Genomic DNA, 18,023 nt, shown 5'->3' with positions numbered 1-18,023 from the left:
TTACTTGAAATATGTGAACATTTCTACTTTAGATACTAAATCTTTTGTTGGAGTTTGCCTGGGTAATTATTTTTTATAGAAATTAAAACAAGTTAACATGTACCGGTATATTTTACAGACTTCATTTGGTAGTTGCCTTGCATACGTTTGTTGCTGTACAATACAAGTGTTCTTCCCCATTTGTCATGTGGTCTTCAAGTTTGGGGTAGCACTTATCAGTCTTATCTCAAAGAAATTCTCACTATTCAGAAGAAAATTGTTCATATGATCACATTCAGTAGCCATAATGCCTATTCAGTTCCCTTATTTAAACACCTTCATATCTGAGATATTTACAAACAACGGGATTATCAAATAGGAATTTTTGTGCACAGTGTCATAAATAAAGAGTTCCGCCACACTTATCAAATATTTTCTCCAAAATCAGTCATGCTCATGACACAAGGCAAGAAAAACAAAATGATCTTTACTTCCCCAAATACAAAAATATTTTTGGTTAATTCAGCACAAAATTTACTAGTGCTAAAATTTGGAATTCAATCCTGTCATATTTAAGAGATACCTGTTGTCAGAGTAAGTTTAAAACTGACTTCAAGAAAGTACCTCCTAAACCAATAATAGATGCCATATCTTAATATTTGTTATTATTTATCATCGCACATTATAAGTTCTGTATCATGGCCATTATTATCATTTCTTACTTTAAAGGTGATTCAAAATGCTCACATTCACTATCGCTAATTTGCTAGACGACATGTTTTTGAAATGCATTCTGGTTTTAAAACTTTTCAAAAGCGTCTGCAAACACCTTAAAATGACCCTTTTTCAGTCACTTCCCTTCGGATTTACTTCGAGAGTTTTCGGGTATTTCCGGTCCCACCTAGACCACGGGATTTTATGACGTCATAAGGGGTATACGTTAGCACTAAGACTATGACGAGCGTAGTCACTAGGTGAATAAAACTCAACAGCATTGTGAAAAAATACATTGCTAGTGGTTGTAACAGACATCAGTAAACAAAAACTACACTCTACATGTCTTATTAACCAACATTTACCGATATTTACTCACATTTTCTCACTAATTGGCAGTGTCTGTGGGTATAAATGCTAAAATATTATCTCCCCATATTATGGCAAAATAAATCAAAACGGCTAGACTACAGTGTATATATACATAAACACTTGTAATGTCGGTCGCGTGTTTCAATTTATTTATCTGATTTTTTTATTATTTGCCGAGGAGAAGCATTACAATATCTTCGACACGCATGGCGTCGACAGCATATTTTAGCCCACTATGTGACTCACTGATGTTGCCTTTTGAACGGCGCATTTAGCAACAAAGTAAACATATTTATCTTGAATAAATAAACTAGCTATTAGATTGCCATATTATCAGCAATAAAATTGTAAAGAATTGAGGAAATTTCGTGAGTTTAGTGTTGTCATTTACATGACTTTAGCAACTCGTCTGGAAGAAAACTTGTATGGTTTCCCTTGTTGCGATATCACTTAATTTAATGCAACAAGCCTATTTAATATTCATTAGAAGAATTTTGTAACGAATCATGGTATTCGAAGTATACAGTTTAGGAAACCAACAAATCAAATGTCGCGATGTGTTAATGATATTAAATATGATTGGACAATATTGACGTCGGCAATCAAGGTCGTGACCCCAGCACACGGTTATGAAAGAAAGCCTGCAACTAGATACTTAGCCACGTCCGGTCCAATTTCTCAGGGTTTGTTTTGAAGTTAGAGACGTTATTTCTGTACAACTTGAAGATATATTTACAATATATCTGAAGATATATATATACAACTTGAAGATATATTTACAATATATCTGATTGATAAATATGGATTACATCAACACGTGGATAAATTTAACCCGACACGAATGTGCGCTGTGCTCTCCCGATTCCATACGTACATTGTACCATGATTGCACATACACTGCTTTAACTTTAATCGGCGGAACTATCCTAGTATAAGCTTACTGCCGCGGCCGCGGTGACTGCACAAAACTTGACAACACTACCCCTCTACCGATATATAATAATCACCTGTATACCGTGATAAAAACAAGCAATAATTCGAGTCCCCAACAAGTCGATGAGACCTCAGTACTTCTGTTCATTCCGATCCAAATGCGAGTATCTTAGGTTTTATATGGGTTTCAGACTCGGACTAGAGTATTACGTCCTAGACAATAATAGATGTAAACTTGTGTTCACAAGCCAAACATGTGACAATACAAGACCACAACGAAAACTGTGAAAAATTTACAGGTCACTCTCATTTTATATATGGACAACAAAATTAGGTCGGTCACAGTTCCATTTACATGATGCAATGACTCGGAGCGTGCTTCCTTATGCTCGGAGCAACTTGAATCGAATCAATTAGTGTATTATGGGACCAACAAATATATTGTGGCACATGTCCCGATACGCCTTCTTGAAGTTTCCCATTGGTATTCTAATAGCTAGTATATTTATTCGAGATGAAATATGTTTACGTTGTTGTTAAATGCACTGTTCAAAAGGCGACGCGAGTACGATTGGGCTAAAATATGCCGTCCTTGGCCCGGGGATGCCGTCAAAACGTCACGACGGTATCGTAATGCTTCTTATCGGCAAATAATAAAAAATCAGATAAATAAAAGTCAATGAATGTGAAACACGCGACATTACAAGTGTTTATATATAACTAGTCGAGCCGTTTTGATTTATTTTGCCATAATATGGGGAGATCATATTTTAGCATTTATACCCACAGACACTGCCAATTAGTCAGAAAGTGTGAGTAAATATCGGTAAATGTTGGTTAATAAGACATGTAGAGTGTAGTTTTTGTTTACTGATGTCTGTTACAACCACTAGCAATGTATTTTTTCACAATGCTGTTGAGTTTTATTCACCTAGTGACCACGCTCGTCATAGTCTTAGTGCTAACGTATACCCCTTATGACGTCATAAAATCCTGTGGTCTAGGTGGGACCGGAAATACCCGAAAACTCTCGAAGTAAATCCGAAGGGAAGTGACTGAAAAAGGGTCATTTTAAGGTGTTTGCAGACGCTTTTGAAAAATTTTAAAACCAGAATGGATTTCACAAACATGTCGTCTAGCAAATTAGCGATAGTGAATGTGAGCATTTTGAATCACCTTTAAATGTGTATAATATTGACTAATTTTTATCAGTGAGTGAGGTCAAACCATAACAGTTCTTTTTGTTAAATTATTTTTGTCCTCATTTCCACATCTGCTCACAAATTTATTTTGTTGTTTAGGCCAAGGAAAATAATAAAGCTGTTCAGTGGGCCCAACACACCCATATTTTTGGCTTTTCATTTTTCATGTTTTTTAGGTGATGGGTAATACGGTATATCCACATGCAGTCTTCACATGTCAGTAAAATGGCTGCTGGACTACTATGCACACTTTGTTCCATACAAGAGTGAATTCAGATTAAACTAAGCTGTTGCATATCCAACATGCATGAAAGGAACAAGCAGAATTTATGACAATGGGAAGGGCACTGAGGAGAGGTCAGTGGGCTATCAAATTCAAATAGTCTGGAAGAGGGGGACTTGAAACATTTTTTGCTCTTCATTTGTGATTTTCGGAACCAAATTAAACTTCAGGAGAAGTCATTTACCAATTGTGCATCTACAAAATATCTTGCAGCTTTAAATTGCCACAACAAAATACACTTCATAGCTAGATAATATGTACTGCATTGTGAAATTGTTTCAATTCTGGTATTTTAAGACCAATTATTCAAGTGATTTTAAGAACAATGGTGTGACTTTAAATTATGTCTTTAAATGGTTTGATATGTTATGCCTTTATTAAAATGGCTTCCTACATGGTCTTATTTTCAAAAAAGTTTTCATCCTTGGAGATGTCTAATCCCAATCAGTCACAATCATGTTGATAATGTCTTTCTCCCACATCAAGATGGAAGGTGGCTGGCTATAAGTACCTCCAAGTACAGATTAGAGCTCATTTTGAGACATCTCTTTATGCAGGTGAAATCTACATCCTTTGTAAAGTAATCTCGTTATGGACTGTTATTGTACTTGCAGTTATCACTGTTATTTTAATGCATCATTATACTGTATAATGTTACATCTCCAGTGTAGTAGGTGACAGAGGGGATACATGCAATAATTCATGGTGGGCCATTTAATGTTTTTGAGAGAGGAGGGAGAGAGTATAGCTACAAGATTTGTTTAACCATAAATTGTGTAACTAAGAAATCGCTTGCCATACAGATAAATTGAAAAGGGATAAATATCAAAATGACTGTAAACTCAACTTGAACTGTTTTACCTCCATTATATATGGCAAAAAAAAAGACCTTTGACTGCCCAGTGTGAGGTACTAGGTTTCCTGTTGAACAGCTTTTTTTTATTTTTCTGGCCTTAATACTTATATATTTTTATAATTTCAGTTGTATCATTTTTAATCTAGTGGAAATAAAGTATTATTATTATTGTTTTAAAAAAAAAGTGTTTTCAAGCAAAATCAAACAGACTTTAATCTTGGTGCAATTTACATGTATAGGTGTTCAAGTATCCCCCATCAAAAATTTCATGATTTAATGACATCAATAAAACAATAACCTTTCATTCTAACCAGAGATTGCAAGCTTTTTGTGTACTAAATATGATATTTTTCAACCAAAAACACACCTGTGGTACAATCATTTTCATTTGAACAATTTCTCAGCTAACATCCTATGTGTTAAATGTATGTCCCCGACCAAATACCAAAGTATCAGTGTGGCAGCTTCTGACTTTAAGTTGTTTTCACACATGCCCAGACACAGACTCATACACACACACATGCACAAACACTTTACTATGACTATAGCTAGCCTGAAGTACATATTATGCAGTATTCACTTGTGCTAAAAACATTTATAAAAATTCTGAAGTCAAAATTGTCATTTTTACTAATACTATTCAAAGATTACTTCATATCAAATACAAAACAGAAATATACTTTCATGAACAAGTCAAAATTGCCTCCCTAAGGCAAATGCCTGACAAAAGACTGTGAAAGCAATTTGATGACAAATGTTTGACCCAAGTTGAAAATAGAATAGAAATTATGGAATACTGGTGAAAAAAAATATCAACCTTAAACCTGGTTTATGGTCTGTTCAGCTGACAAATATATTATAATAGTTTAGTAATAATTAATTGGTTGAGTTCATGCAATGATTGCAATAAATTCTGTACATCCTTACCTTGGATTATTGTCTGTAGATGGTGCACAAGTCGACCAAGTTGTCTTCCGTCAAACTCAATTTGTAGGAGTCCACGTCTGCTGAACTAGACAGAGTTTGTAGTCAGTACAACTGTAAAGGGTTTACAAAAGTAATGGAATGATTTGGAGTGACCTGTTGTGATATACAGAAACATTTGGGGGTGTGTTCTCTTTTTTCTCTAGGTTTTGATTGGAAATCTTAACTCCTTGATAGATTTGTTGTTGTCCTCACATCCGCACCTTGTCCATTTCAATTAAGTTAAGCAGACAAGTCCATCTAAGTTGAGGAGAAAATTTATACCCTCATCAATTACATCAGCTGCATATCTGGAATAAACCAGATTTGCTATGTACAATGTTTATGGATATAATTTGATACTATTAGTAATTAAGTTAATATATCTATACTTGCCATCCTCATCCCGTTAAAAAAAATACTGAGCATTCTGAAAAGAAAAATGTAGTTTATCATTAAAAAATAGGGCATTTATAACTGAAAGATCTACTCTTGTGTGAAGCACATAAATGTAGGAAGACTTGAACTTTTACTTATACAGTATTAAAGTCATGACTGTTCTATACAAATATGGCAGTCGTATGGCACACACACACACACACACACACACACACACATACACACATACACACACACAGAGTACTAGCTGTGACACATATTTCACCATGCCTAAAGCACTCGGTACAGTTGTGCCAAAATCAAGTTGAAATTTATTCCAAATTATATCGTAATTGTTCTGTGAAGATCGTAAGACCTAGACATACTTCATTGGAGTCAGCAGATATGCTTATACAATTACTAATGAATATTTATGTCCTAATTTTATATACACATGTCTGCTGACTCCCCCCCGACTGTAGGAATCCAGGGTAAATTTAAGCTTAATCCTCTCAACAGTTGCTGATTGAGGGCTAATTAACTTTCACCTCAGGGTTTCTCAGCAATTAAACTTAATATAAGTGATGTAAAATCATCAAATGACTCTCCAGAACCTAAAGTTTGCTGGTGTGGTGTTCCCCTTTAAAACAATATGCAATCGCAACTCTATTTGTTGAAATACTGTACATATAAACACACTGTCAAACTTATTGCAGTTCTGGTAGTTGGTGTATCAAAATAGAAGTCCTTGAGATATAACACAACATATACTACTAATATGTACTGATAATATCACATTTTATGAAGTTCCTCATAGTTTGTTTTTTTCGAAAGTGGATAAAAGTTAATTGTTTGACTAGATATCCTACTTGCATTCATTTGATAGGAACATTTCCTTCTGAGGTTGGTGATAATGTTATCTTTACTACCACAACTGATATATAAAGGAATCATCAATCATAAATCCTTTCGTTTTCTGTCATCTGGTCTTTCCAGATAACATATACCAGTCAGGTCATGACAAACTTTTGCCCCCACAAACATATATACATACAACCCACATTACTGTCATGTGCAAGTTCAGTGCACAAGCACTCGGTGAAAAATGACCATTTTTACACAAATTTAAGCTGTCAGTGATTAAATGGAAGCTCCCAGTGACAGCAAATGATGGACGAAAAGTGGGTGCTAGGATACAGAGTGGGAAGAGAGATGAAATGGAAGAAGTGTTAAAGTAGTTACAATATCCTCACTGATTTTTTGGTGCAACAGAAAGGTACATATAAATGTGGGCTCCTAAGGTTATGTACTGCAGGGTTCTCTACTAAAATTATTGTTCAAAAGAAGGAAGTTTAGATGGATTACTTTCTAGACCCCCCCCCCCCCCCCGACACTGCACAAACACACTTCAAGTTTATGACTTGTTTGATGATGAAACTCCTGATGTATGAATGTTGCTTTGTTTATGTATCTATGTGTTTATTTGTTTTCATAATTATGCATGTTACATTATTATAGTTTGTGCATTTTACATCTTTACATATATACATGCATAACAGAGATTTGAATTCATTCAAAATTCATAGAGAGAAAAAAGTTAAATGCACATATAAAGAAAAAAAAATTACATGTTTTGATTTTTTTTTATTGTTACATGTATGAATATTGCTGGCTTGATATTTCAAACAAATAATCTCTGTTATATGACTTTGTTACCATATTGCTAGTATAAAATATACTAAAAATATGCCTCAAAAGTACAATAAATAGTAAAAAAAATAATTTTGTTCAACTTCTTTTGGTAGGAAAATGTAATAATTTGTTGAATTTATTGTGTTGGAAAAGTGCCAGAATTGTGTACACTGTATTTTGATGAGAAGTGCAGTAAAATTACTCAACTTCAATGGTTAAAATTAGTTTTGAGGGAAAGTGGACGAATTTGTACGAATTTTTTTCGCTGGAAAATATGTAGAAATTTATACCATGTGTAAGCCAAGTTTGATGTGTTTGAGTATAGAAGTACAGAAAATACAGGCTTTACAACCCTGGTCATTCTACGTCACAACAACAGAAGTCTGTATCATTGGTTCCATGGTGATTGAAATATGAGTTAAAATGTAAGCTTGCCCAGGTATATTGTCATTCTTCACCAACATTTTTCTTAATTCAGCCAGAAAATGTTTTGACAAGGGTTCTGTGACAACTCAGACTTGTTGCAGTGGTAAGGCCCCTTATGTCACTCATGTTTCCCTCACCGACAAGGGTTCTGTGACAACTCGTCTTTGACTTGTTGCAGTGGTAATGCCCCTTATGTCACTCATGTTTCCTTCACTAAACAAAGAAAATATGAATACTGCGATTTCTTCCCAAGACTTAACATCTTCAGGTAGTGAATTAGCTTTGTACTTGGTTCAATTCATCAATAGTGGAGAGGTGTGACTTTATGAGTAGTCGCAATCCTCTGCATGCTGATAAATATTGAGTTTTCTGATATCACTGTTTAAAAGTGTTTCCTTTTAATAAAATTCAAACATACAATTACATGAGTGTGATAGAATAATTGATGTGTAGGAAACCATGTTCAGTATATAACTTATACACTGTATTTATTTATCAAAGCATCAAATTCCAGTCACCTGAGCTGAGAGCAAACGGAAGATTGAAAGTTTACATTAGCCCGGTACAAAAACTACAAGACATAGTGCCGTTCTCCGTTCTTATCGTTTAGTGATAGTATTAGCGTTACTAAAACTATTTCAAAATCTGTTGTATTTGTTTCTGACAAGTACAATTGTAAAGTTGTTCATGATTTATAAATAAAACTTGTGCTGTGTGGACATTGTAAAAATGTCAATTAATTGAATTATAATTGGTGTAAAAGTCATTGAGGTTTATTTGGGGTTAGCCAAACCTAGGTATAGAGATATTGTGAGACACTATTGATCAGCTGATTTGCATAATAATGGTATTCGTCAATATCAATGTGTAAGTTTCCTATTTCCACCATGTACCCCTCTGGCTACAGAACAGCTGTTACTGCAATTTCAACAACTCGGTTATTTTCCTTTCTAAATTTGCTCCCTGCCTGTTTTTATTATGTACTGTTTAATGTGTTAATAACCAAAGTGCACACTAGGTTGTAATGTGCCAGTGTTCTCTTTAATGGTCACAACACATTGCATTAGACACAGACTTTTTACTGTTGTTGAAAAGTTGACTACAAAATGCCTGACCTTCGTCAGAGAAAAATTCGAAGACACAGGGATGAGAAGGGGATAAATTTGAGAAGGTTGGAACAGGGTGATCCCCAGGAGACTACAAGTTGTGTCAGACCAGCAAGTGTTTTATGGATGGTATCATTTCTAATAGGATTGTTGGTGTGCATATATATGGGACATAAACATGCTGAGTACATGGACAGACTTCATGAAAATAGACTATGGTTTTCAAATATCAAGGTATCTATGAGTCTTACCTGTTACATGTTATTTCTGATATTGGTAGAAACTCTCAGACTATGGATTTCAAATATCAAGGTATCAATAGATCTATTCCGTTGGTATAAACTTTCATGTATGAACTGTTATCCTGTTATGCGTGGTTGTCAAATGCTTCAAGTGTAGAAGACTTGTTGGAGTATGATTGTATATGGTTATTTTGTCATGCTTTGAGATCCCTAGTAATACATTTATCACATCATCTATTATCATATGCCACATGATATGCACATCTAATCTAATTTTGTCATTGTTTTAAACGCCCAGTTTGAATTACAGTTAAGATTTAGGTATTCAGATGATTTCAATGACATGGACCGATCTTTTGCTAAAATTTACACACAGGTATGTTTTCAGTGTTCTATTTCAGTGCATATACTGATGTTTGCACCCATGCAAGTAATCACTGGTACACTCGTAATGACATTTCAGATTGCCCCAACTTTTTGGTTTAAAAAACAACAACACATATACCTTTAAATATAGTTTTGATCTGATTTACATCCACATATCTTCACGTCAGTGCAGTAAGGTCGTATCTGTCTATACGGTTGCATAGCAGATATGACCCTAATACTGCACTGAGGCAACGGTATGCATCACCAGGGTCCTATGCTACTTTAACCTTGCCAGTAATTAGATATGCTGTGTTTCTAGCAGAAATATACAAGAAAATGTCACGAAGTGAACTCAGGGTGGCAAGCAAATAAACCAATACAGATATGCTACAGCATATGGGTAAAACTTACAAAGTGATGACAACAACAGCACATTGTGTTTGTCAATTGTAGAAGTAATCTATGGTTTAGTTTTGCAACCAATTGACAGACCAATGATATGTGCATTACCACAGGTACTCGAATCAATGTGTAGAAAAAAAATGTATATTAAGAAGTCTTATTTACATACATATTTTTTTTTTAAATCATACACATTGATTTGAGTACCTGTGTGCATTACACTAAACTTTTATAACGATGGTCCTTCTGAAAATTTATGTTTCTCATTAGTCAAAATTAAAAAAAATTGTGTTTCCAATAACCAAACTGACCCTAGTTTGAGCCGCAGCTCCGAAACATTTTTTAAATATTTAAAATAAAAAGTTAAGAAATTCTTTGTCTTCTTGACCTTCATACACATCTGTTTTCTTTCCCCAGCGATGTCAGTACATATTTCATCAAACTTTCACAGAAGGGGTATTCTGACTGACATCTTGTTTGTTTTGGGGTCCAAGCAATGTTAAAAAAAGGGGTAAAGATAAAATAAAATAAAACCTACCACCCCTGTTTTCTGAGACCATGTTATCGGAAACGTAGTTTTGTTTTTCTTGCCATACCTAACCAACCCTGTATTTCTCAGATTCAGCTTAACCCCACCAATGGCCTGGTGGCCAGACCAAAAAATGGTCAATGTCACTGGTGGTGGTAAGATGGTGAGACTGCAAGTTCATATCTAGGTGAAAAATATCATTTGTTGCCGAAATTTGGGATCTTAATAAAACAAATGTCTCATAGTTTCATTATCTTTAATTTTATTGTTATTTCTAAGGCATCCACTGTTAAAAGTATGATTACGAAATGATAGTATCATGAACACGTACACGCACACATGTATGTGCACACACACACACACACACACACACACACACACACACACACACTCACATATAAGCACACACAAACACATATGCAGATGCACACACACATGTCTACTTTTTTTTTAGCACAACTGAACTCTGAATTAGTTCAGTAGGCCTACAGGGATCACAAAATGTTTCTGTATATGTTTCTTTTTACTTTTTTTAACTATAAACTAACTAACTGACTCACTGACTGACTGACTAACTAACTGACTGACTGACTAACTGACTGTCTGACTGACTGACTGACTGACCGACCGACCGACTGACTCACTGACCGACTGACTGACTGACTGTGTCTGACTGATTGACTAACTAACTAACTGACTGACTGTCTGTCTGACTGACTGACTGATTGACTGATTGACTGACTGACTGACTGACTGACTGACTGATTAACTAACTGACTGACTGTCTGACTGACTGACTGATTGACTAACTAACTAACTGACTGACTGACTGACTATCTGTCTGACTAACTGACTAACTGACTGGTTGACTAACTAACTGATGACTGACTGACTGACTGACTGACTGTCTGTCTGTCTGTCTGACTGACTGATTGACTAACTAACTGACTGACTGACTGTCTGTCTGTCTGACTAACTGACTGGTTGACTAACTAACTGACTGACTGACTGACTGACTGACTGTCTGTCTGACTAATTGACTGGTTGACTAACTAACTGACTGACTGACTGACTGACTGACTAACTAACTGACTGATTGACTGACCTATCATTTCTAAGCATGAGAAACATAAAAAGAGGTTGTCCTTATAAGAATTAAACTTTACAGATTGTTGAGATAATGTTTGCTAGATGTAAATAATCTGATTGTAATATTTGAAAAGTAATCAACCTGTGTTTTGTAATTTACAGGAAGTGGAACGTGAGATATCATTTCGTACTGAGTCTGGTCTCTATTACTCCTATTATAAACAAATGGTGCAAGCCTCATCAGTATATCAAGGTCAGTAATATATATATTATGAATCAAATTGCACATTTTATATAACGTCACTTGAATGCCAAGAAATTAAAAAAGAATTAATCAAAAGTACAAAAATTCCACACAGAACAGTGAAAGTCCAGTGAAGGTGAACACACGGTCGTCACATGATCGTAAACCTGAATTCCTAAATTTATGAAGGATATCAAAATTACCACCACATTGCTTAAAGGTGATTCAAAATGCTCACATTCACTATCGCTAATTTGCTAGACGACATGTTTGTGAAACGCATTCTGGTTTTAAAACTTTTAAAAAGCGTCTGCAAACACCTTAAAATGACCTTTTTTCAGTCACTTCCCTTCGGAATTACTTTGAGAGTTTTCGGGTATTTCCGGTCCCATCTAGACCATGAGATTTTATGACATCATAAGGAGTATGGAATTAGCACTAAGACGATGACGAGCGTAGTCACTACCCTGGTAGGTGAATAAAACTCAACAGCATTGTGAAAAAATACATTGCTGGTGGTTGTAATAGACATCAGTAAACAAAAACTACAGTCTACATGTCTTATTAACCAACATTTACCGATATTTACACTTTACACTTTCTCACTAATTGTCAGTGTCTGTGTGTATAAATGCTAAAATAAACAACCGCATTGCAGTTATCGGAGAGGTGTGTGACACTATGCTCAACAGTATAATGGGGAAGTGATGTTTATTTTTAAATGAAACAGCATTTTTAGACATTCAAAAATGAATTCATAGTCGCAGATCACATATAAGTATGTTATTTGCCAAATACTGTTTCACATCTTGCTGCTCGAGGTAAATTTTCTGGTAATGGCTCTTCGTTATTACCGTAAAAATTACCTCTCGCAGCAAGATATGGAACGGTATTTGGCAAATAATACATATTTAAATATATATGATGTTAAAAGAAAATAATTTATATGTGGTAAAAAATTGCACATTTTGGTATAATTTCCTTGTCATGTAAGAAACACAATGGTAAACTTTGTACCACATGGCATATATACATTACTAGCTATATTTAAATCTATATGAAGTTAGAGGTAATTTACATTAATTCAATGCGTTTAGTAAAGTAATCCTGCAATGCAAATTGCTATATACATTATAATGTGCATATACCATATTGTTATAACAACCCTATTATATACATACTGTTACATTTCTGAAATATTTAAATTTAGAGTCACTGTATGTAAGTATTTCAATATTGGTTCAACAGGTCTACGTGCTACCATCTGACCATATGATTAGTTGTCTGTGCTCTGGACTATTGCTAATGTGGTAGTCTGGATACAATGTTTAGTTGTGTATGTGGTCTGGACTACTGCTAATGTGGTAGTCTGAATACAATGTTTAGTTTAGACTCTCTTACAGCCCTCGGAGCTTCGCTTTACTAAAATTAAAGCTAAACGAATTATTTTGTATGTACCGATGCCAGCTAATTAACCGTACTCGAATATCCTTGTACTGTGCGCCCTCATCGACCATGATAGAGATAACCATTCGTTGACGTGTGACTGCGACGCTCCGTGTTATCGCGAAGCCTCGGACTTCGCGATAACACGGAGCGTCGCAGTCACACGTCAACGAACATATATCTCTATGTGGTCGATGAGGGCGCACAGTACAAGGTTGTTCGAGTACGATGGAGTATGTTATGTAGATCGTATCGGTACATACAAAATAATTCATTTAGCGTCGATTTTAGTAAAGCGAAGTTCCGAGGACTGTGAGAGAGTCTATGTTTAGTTGTGTATGTGGCCTGGACTACTGCTACCTTTGACCCCTGATAAACTGAACATTAAACATGTGTCTTGTCATTTTCCTGTAGGTTTATATGAACTAACTCATGACAATATTACTGAAAACTGGAGAACCATCAATGTACTAGAAAGAATGAATATTTACCAAGAAGTGATTTTGAGTATTGTCTATAGAACATTAAATGCAAAGGTAAGAATCTAATATGGCTACCAAATATACCAATATGTTAGCTATGGGGAATAAAAGATTGTCAGTTTCATCGAAAACCAACTTTCTTTTTTAGTATTATTTCAAAAGGAGTATGAGCAAGATTTTACTTTAGTCTATTTCCAATATGATCCATGTTAGGATTCACACTACGCTGTGATGTGTGAAGTTAAAAGGTAGTGTAAATCATAACATGGATCGTATTGGAACTAGACTAGCTTTTACTTGAGAAAGTTTGGGAATTTTAATTTCAAGAGAAAAGGTACCAAGGTGTATTCCACGTTAACTCACTTTGAATCATGCATTACATGATAACAATTAAAATTTTTGTTAGAAGTTATAAGAATGGCCCACATGGTACAAATCATTCTGTTCCGTAAAAAGCATAATGTTGAATTAAAAGCAAATCATGGTTATTTCATGGTTTTAAATTTGTTTGCATGACTTTATAGACCTGGATAGAACCAATCTATTTCTACATTGACTCTGTCTTTGCACTACATGGTGTGTACATAGTGGCATTATACTGTACAGCATGGGTGCTTAGTGGATCCTGGGTGACTGGTGTCCTAGCTGCAGCTTTCTTTATTTTCAACAAGTAAGTACCTATTAGTTAATATCAATATGATTCACATGGATTACTTCTAATGGTCTTGGAAAGAAAGCATCATGACATATTTTGCCCACTGATGTCTAACTCTTAAACTGCAACAGATAGAGACCTTAATTGAGTGTCTATAATCATGTTATCCATGTTGAGCTTTCTAAAGAGACCATGATATTTGACCTTGGCCTCTTTGTTCAAGGTCAAATAGCCCAAACTGTTCAAAGTGTTTATTAGTCCCCGCGGACGTAAATGAATGTAAATGAACACACATTACTGGGATGAACACAGTCATTATGTAAATGAACACATTAATAGGATGAACATGATCATTATGTAAATGAACACACATTACTGGGATGAACACAGTCATTATATAAATGAACACACATTACTGGGATGAACACAGTCATTATGTAAATGAACACACATTACTGGGATGAACACAGTCATTATGTAAATGAACACATTAATGGGATGAACACAGTCATTATGTAAATGAACACATTACTGGGATGAACACAGTCATTATGTAAATGAACACACATTACTGGGATGAACACAGTCATTATGTAAATGAACACACATTACTGGGATGAACACAGTCATTATGTAAATGAACACACATTACTGGGATGAACACAGTCATTATGTAAATGAACATACATTACTGGGATGAACACAGTCATTATGTAAATGAACACACATTACTGGGATGAACACAGTCATTATGTAAATGAACACACATTACTGGGATGAAAACAGTCATTATGTAAATGAACACACATTACTGGGATGAACACAATCATTATGTAAATGAACACACATTACTGGGATGAACACAGTCATTATGTAAATGAACACACATTACTGGGATGAACACAGTCATTATGTAAATGAACACACATTACTGGGATGAACACAGTCATTATGTAAATGAACACACATTACTGGGATGAACACAGTCATTATGTAAATGAATACACATTACTGGGATGAACACAGTCATTATGTAAATGAACACACATTACTGGGATGAACACAGTCATTATGTAAATGAATACACATTACTGGGATGAACACAGTCATTATGTAAATGAATACACATTACTGGGATGAACACAGTCATTATGTAAATGAACACACATTACTGGGATGAACACGATAATGCATGAAGTTTGATAATTTACATGTACTTTTAAACATACAAGTATTCTTTTAATAATTATATCTGTTATCACAACCAAGGTTTATAGTTACTTGCAGGTAATGTTTTGCTACAGATCACCAGCCTGTGGACCTGAACAGGTGAAACCTTTACTTGCAAGTCATTAGAATCCTTGGTTGTAATAACAGAACTAATTATTACTATGTTTTACTGATGTGATGAATGTATTTAAGGATGTATGAGTATTCTGATGGTATGGTTTTTGGCCGGGGGATGTGGCTAAACTTTAATAATCAATTTGAATTGAATACTAGTACTATCAGAAGGTGAATGTTACTAGAGCTATCAGAGTCACAGACCAGCACCATAGACAGGGTACATAATGCTGTTCTAAATTCACTAATCCATACCAGATTGATCAAAATACATTGTATCATATCACAATGCTAATATTTTGAATCTGTCTGTGAATGTGTGTTGGTTCATGCATGTCAATTAAAAACATCTGTTTTTATGTTTTGAGTTCACAAAACAGGCCAATGTATATTTGAAGTGGCGTAAGCTGAGCTTAATAAGCATTTTCACTCAGTTGCCAATATTTTCATAATATTGATTTTAATCTATTTTGATTCATGCCTTTGATGACATAAAAAATGCTTTCTGGCATTGTTAGAAGTGTAGTTGATTTCGTGATAGGGCTTATTTCCTCAACATTTTAGTAGATGTATATACAATATTTGTATATGCATTCATATGTATGTGAATGATTGCCAGTTTTGAGTTCTGACAATTCAATGCAGCTCTCTCTCTCTCTCTCTCTCTCTCTCTCTCTCTCTCTCTCTCTCTCTCTCTCTCTCTCTCTCTCTCTCTCTCTCTCTCTCTCTCTCTCTCTCTCTCTCTCTCTCTCTCTCTCTCTCTCTCTCTCTCTCTCTCTCTCTCTCTCTCTCTCACACACACATATATGCACAAGCATGCATCCACCACACACACACACACACACACACACACACACACATTTAAATTCAACTTATGCCCCTGTGATATGCATTTGATAAAAGACAATTTACGAAAATGTTTGATGTATTCTGCATTTTTCTTTCAGGGCTGACACCACCAGGGTAGAATTCACTATCCCACTCAGAGAGAGCTTTGCTATACCTTTTCTGTTTACACAAATTGCATTTGTTTCATATTACTTACGCCCACACATATCAACCTCAAGACAGGTAAGATTTCACTCCAGGAAATATAAACATTTTCATATATCTTATGATGTTACATAATCTACAATTACTTGCGAGAAGCATCAAGTTGATCTTATGCCTTTACAGGGTATCTTTGTTATGGGATATTGCATCATGGGACTCAGTAGGAATAATGTATTCAAGTCGGACACTGAATATTCATGAGTCTTGAGTGCCTATACCCTAAGTGTAAAACAGCTCTCATGAATATTCAGTGTTCAACTTAAATACATTATTTCTGATGACTCCCATGCTGCATGATGTGTTTTTATTTTTAGAAACACAGTTTCTAGTACACTGTTATTGTATAACTTTTCATATATTATTTATTTTGATTCTATTTTTCACAGAAAGTTAGCCATTATTGTATTGGTGCGTGTACATTCCTGTTTGTACTGACATGGCAGTTTGCACAGTTCTTGCTCCTACTCCAAGCCATGGCACTGTTTGCATTAGCATTAGTTGATATCATTCCTTACCAAAAGGTAAGTTGTCATTTTTTATTTGGTCATATCGAGATGTATTGTGTTCACACATAGAGGGGGTGTGTGTGTGGTGGGGGGGGGGGGGGATGACCCTTCTTACTTTTTGGAGTAATGAGTCCACAGTTAATATTATCTCATGCTAAAGGGTCAAAAAAAAAAAAAAAAAAAGGAGAGCAACTCATTCTCGGTATCTGCAATAGCATTTCACCTCCTGATAGAGGGTCAAATTAGAGCAAGAAGGTTGACTTATTTTCATAAATGCCTATAGTAATGTATGTGAAGTGCACATGGAGCAGAAGTTATGGTGTTGACCAAGAAATCAAATGTTCATTTTTATGATGCTCCTAGGCAGTAATATTCTATTTCAGGTACCAAGAATTTAATTAATAGACCCTGATAAAATGTGTCCATAGTTAGAGGGCCACAACATTTTCTTACAATATTAGAGATGGTTATAGCAATCAACAGCATCTTGCTGGTTAATTGGATTTATAACAGGATATCATATATTTTGGGGTTCATGGTGAAGTGGTATTAGTTTACATGCAATTCAAAACACTGACCATACATTGAAAGTTGATGTGTTTGAGGACATGCTAGTTGTGTAGAATTGGTCTCAGTTAACTAGAATACATGATGAATTACTCACAATGTATCCAGTTAACTAAAATACATGATGAATTACTCACCGTGTGTCCAGTTAACTAAAATACATGATGAATTACTCACAATGTATCCAGTTA

At 35.0% G+C, this 18,023-nt stretch overlaps 1 protein-coding gene across 1 annotated transcript in view; it reads left to right on the top strand.

The window, feature by feature from the left end:
* The window catches only part of LOC144435684 (protein C-mannosyl-transferase DPY19L3-like), a 64,359-nt gene that overhangs the window by 19,992 nt on the left and 26,344 nt on the right, over nucleotides 1-18,023 (top strand). Inside the window, 5 exon segments of the mRNA XM_078124289.1 lie at nucleotides 11,698-11,788; nucleotides 13,640-13,761; nucleotides 14,232-14,377; nucleotides 16,654-16,777; nucleotides 17,146-17,280. Of these exon segments, the coding sequence (XP_077980415.1) occupies nucleotides 11,698-11,788; nucleotides 13,640-13,761; nucleotides 14,232-14,377; nucleotides 16,654-16,777; nucleotides 17,146-17,280 (618 nt within the window).

Source organism: Glandiceps talaboti, chromosome 5 (genome assembly GCF_964340395.1).
Source record: "Glandiceps talaboti chromosome 5, keGlaTala1.1, whole genome shotgun sequence".
NCBI classification, from domain to species: domain Eukaryota; kingdom Metazoa; phylum Hemichordata; class Enteropneusta; family Spengelidae; genus Glandiceps; species Glandiceps talaboti.
This window is presented reverse-complemented; position numbering and strand designations above follow the sequence as displayed.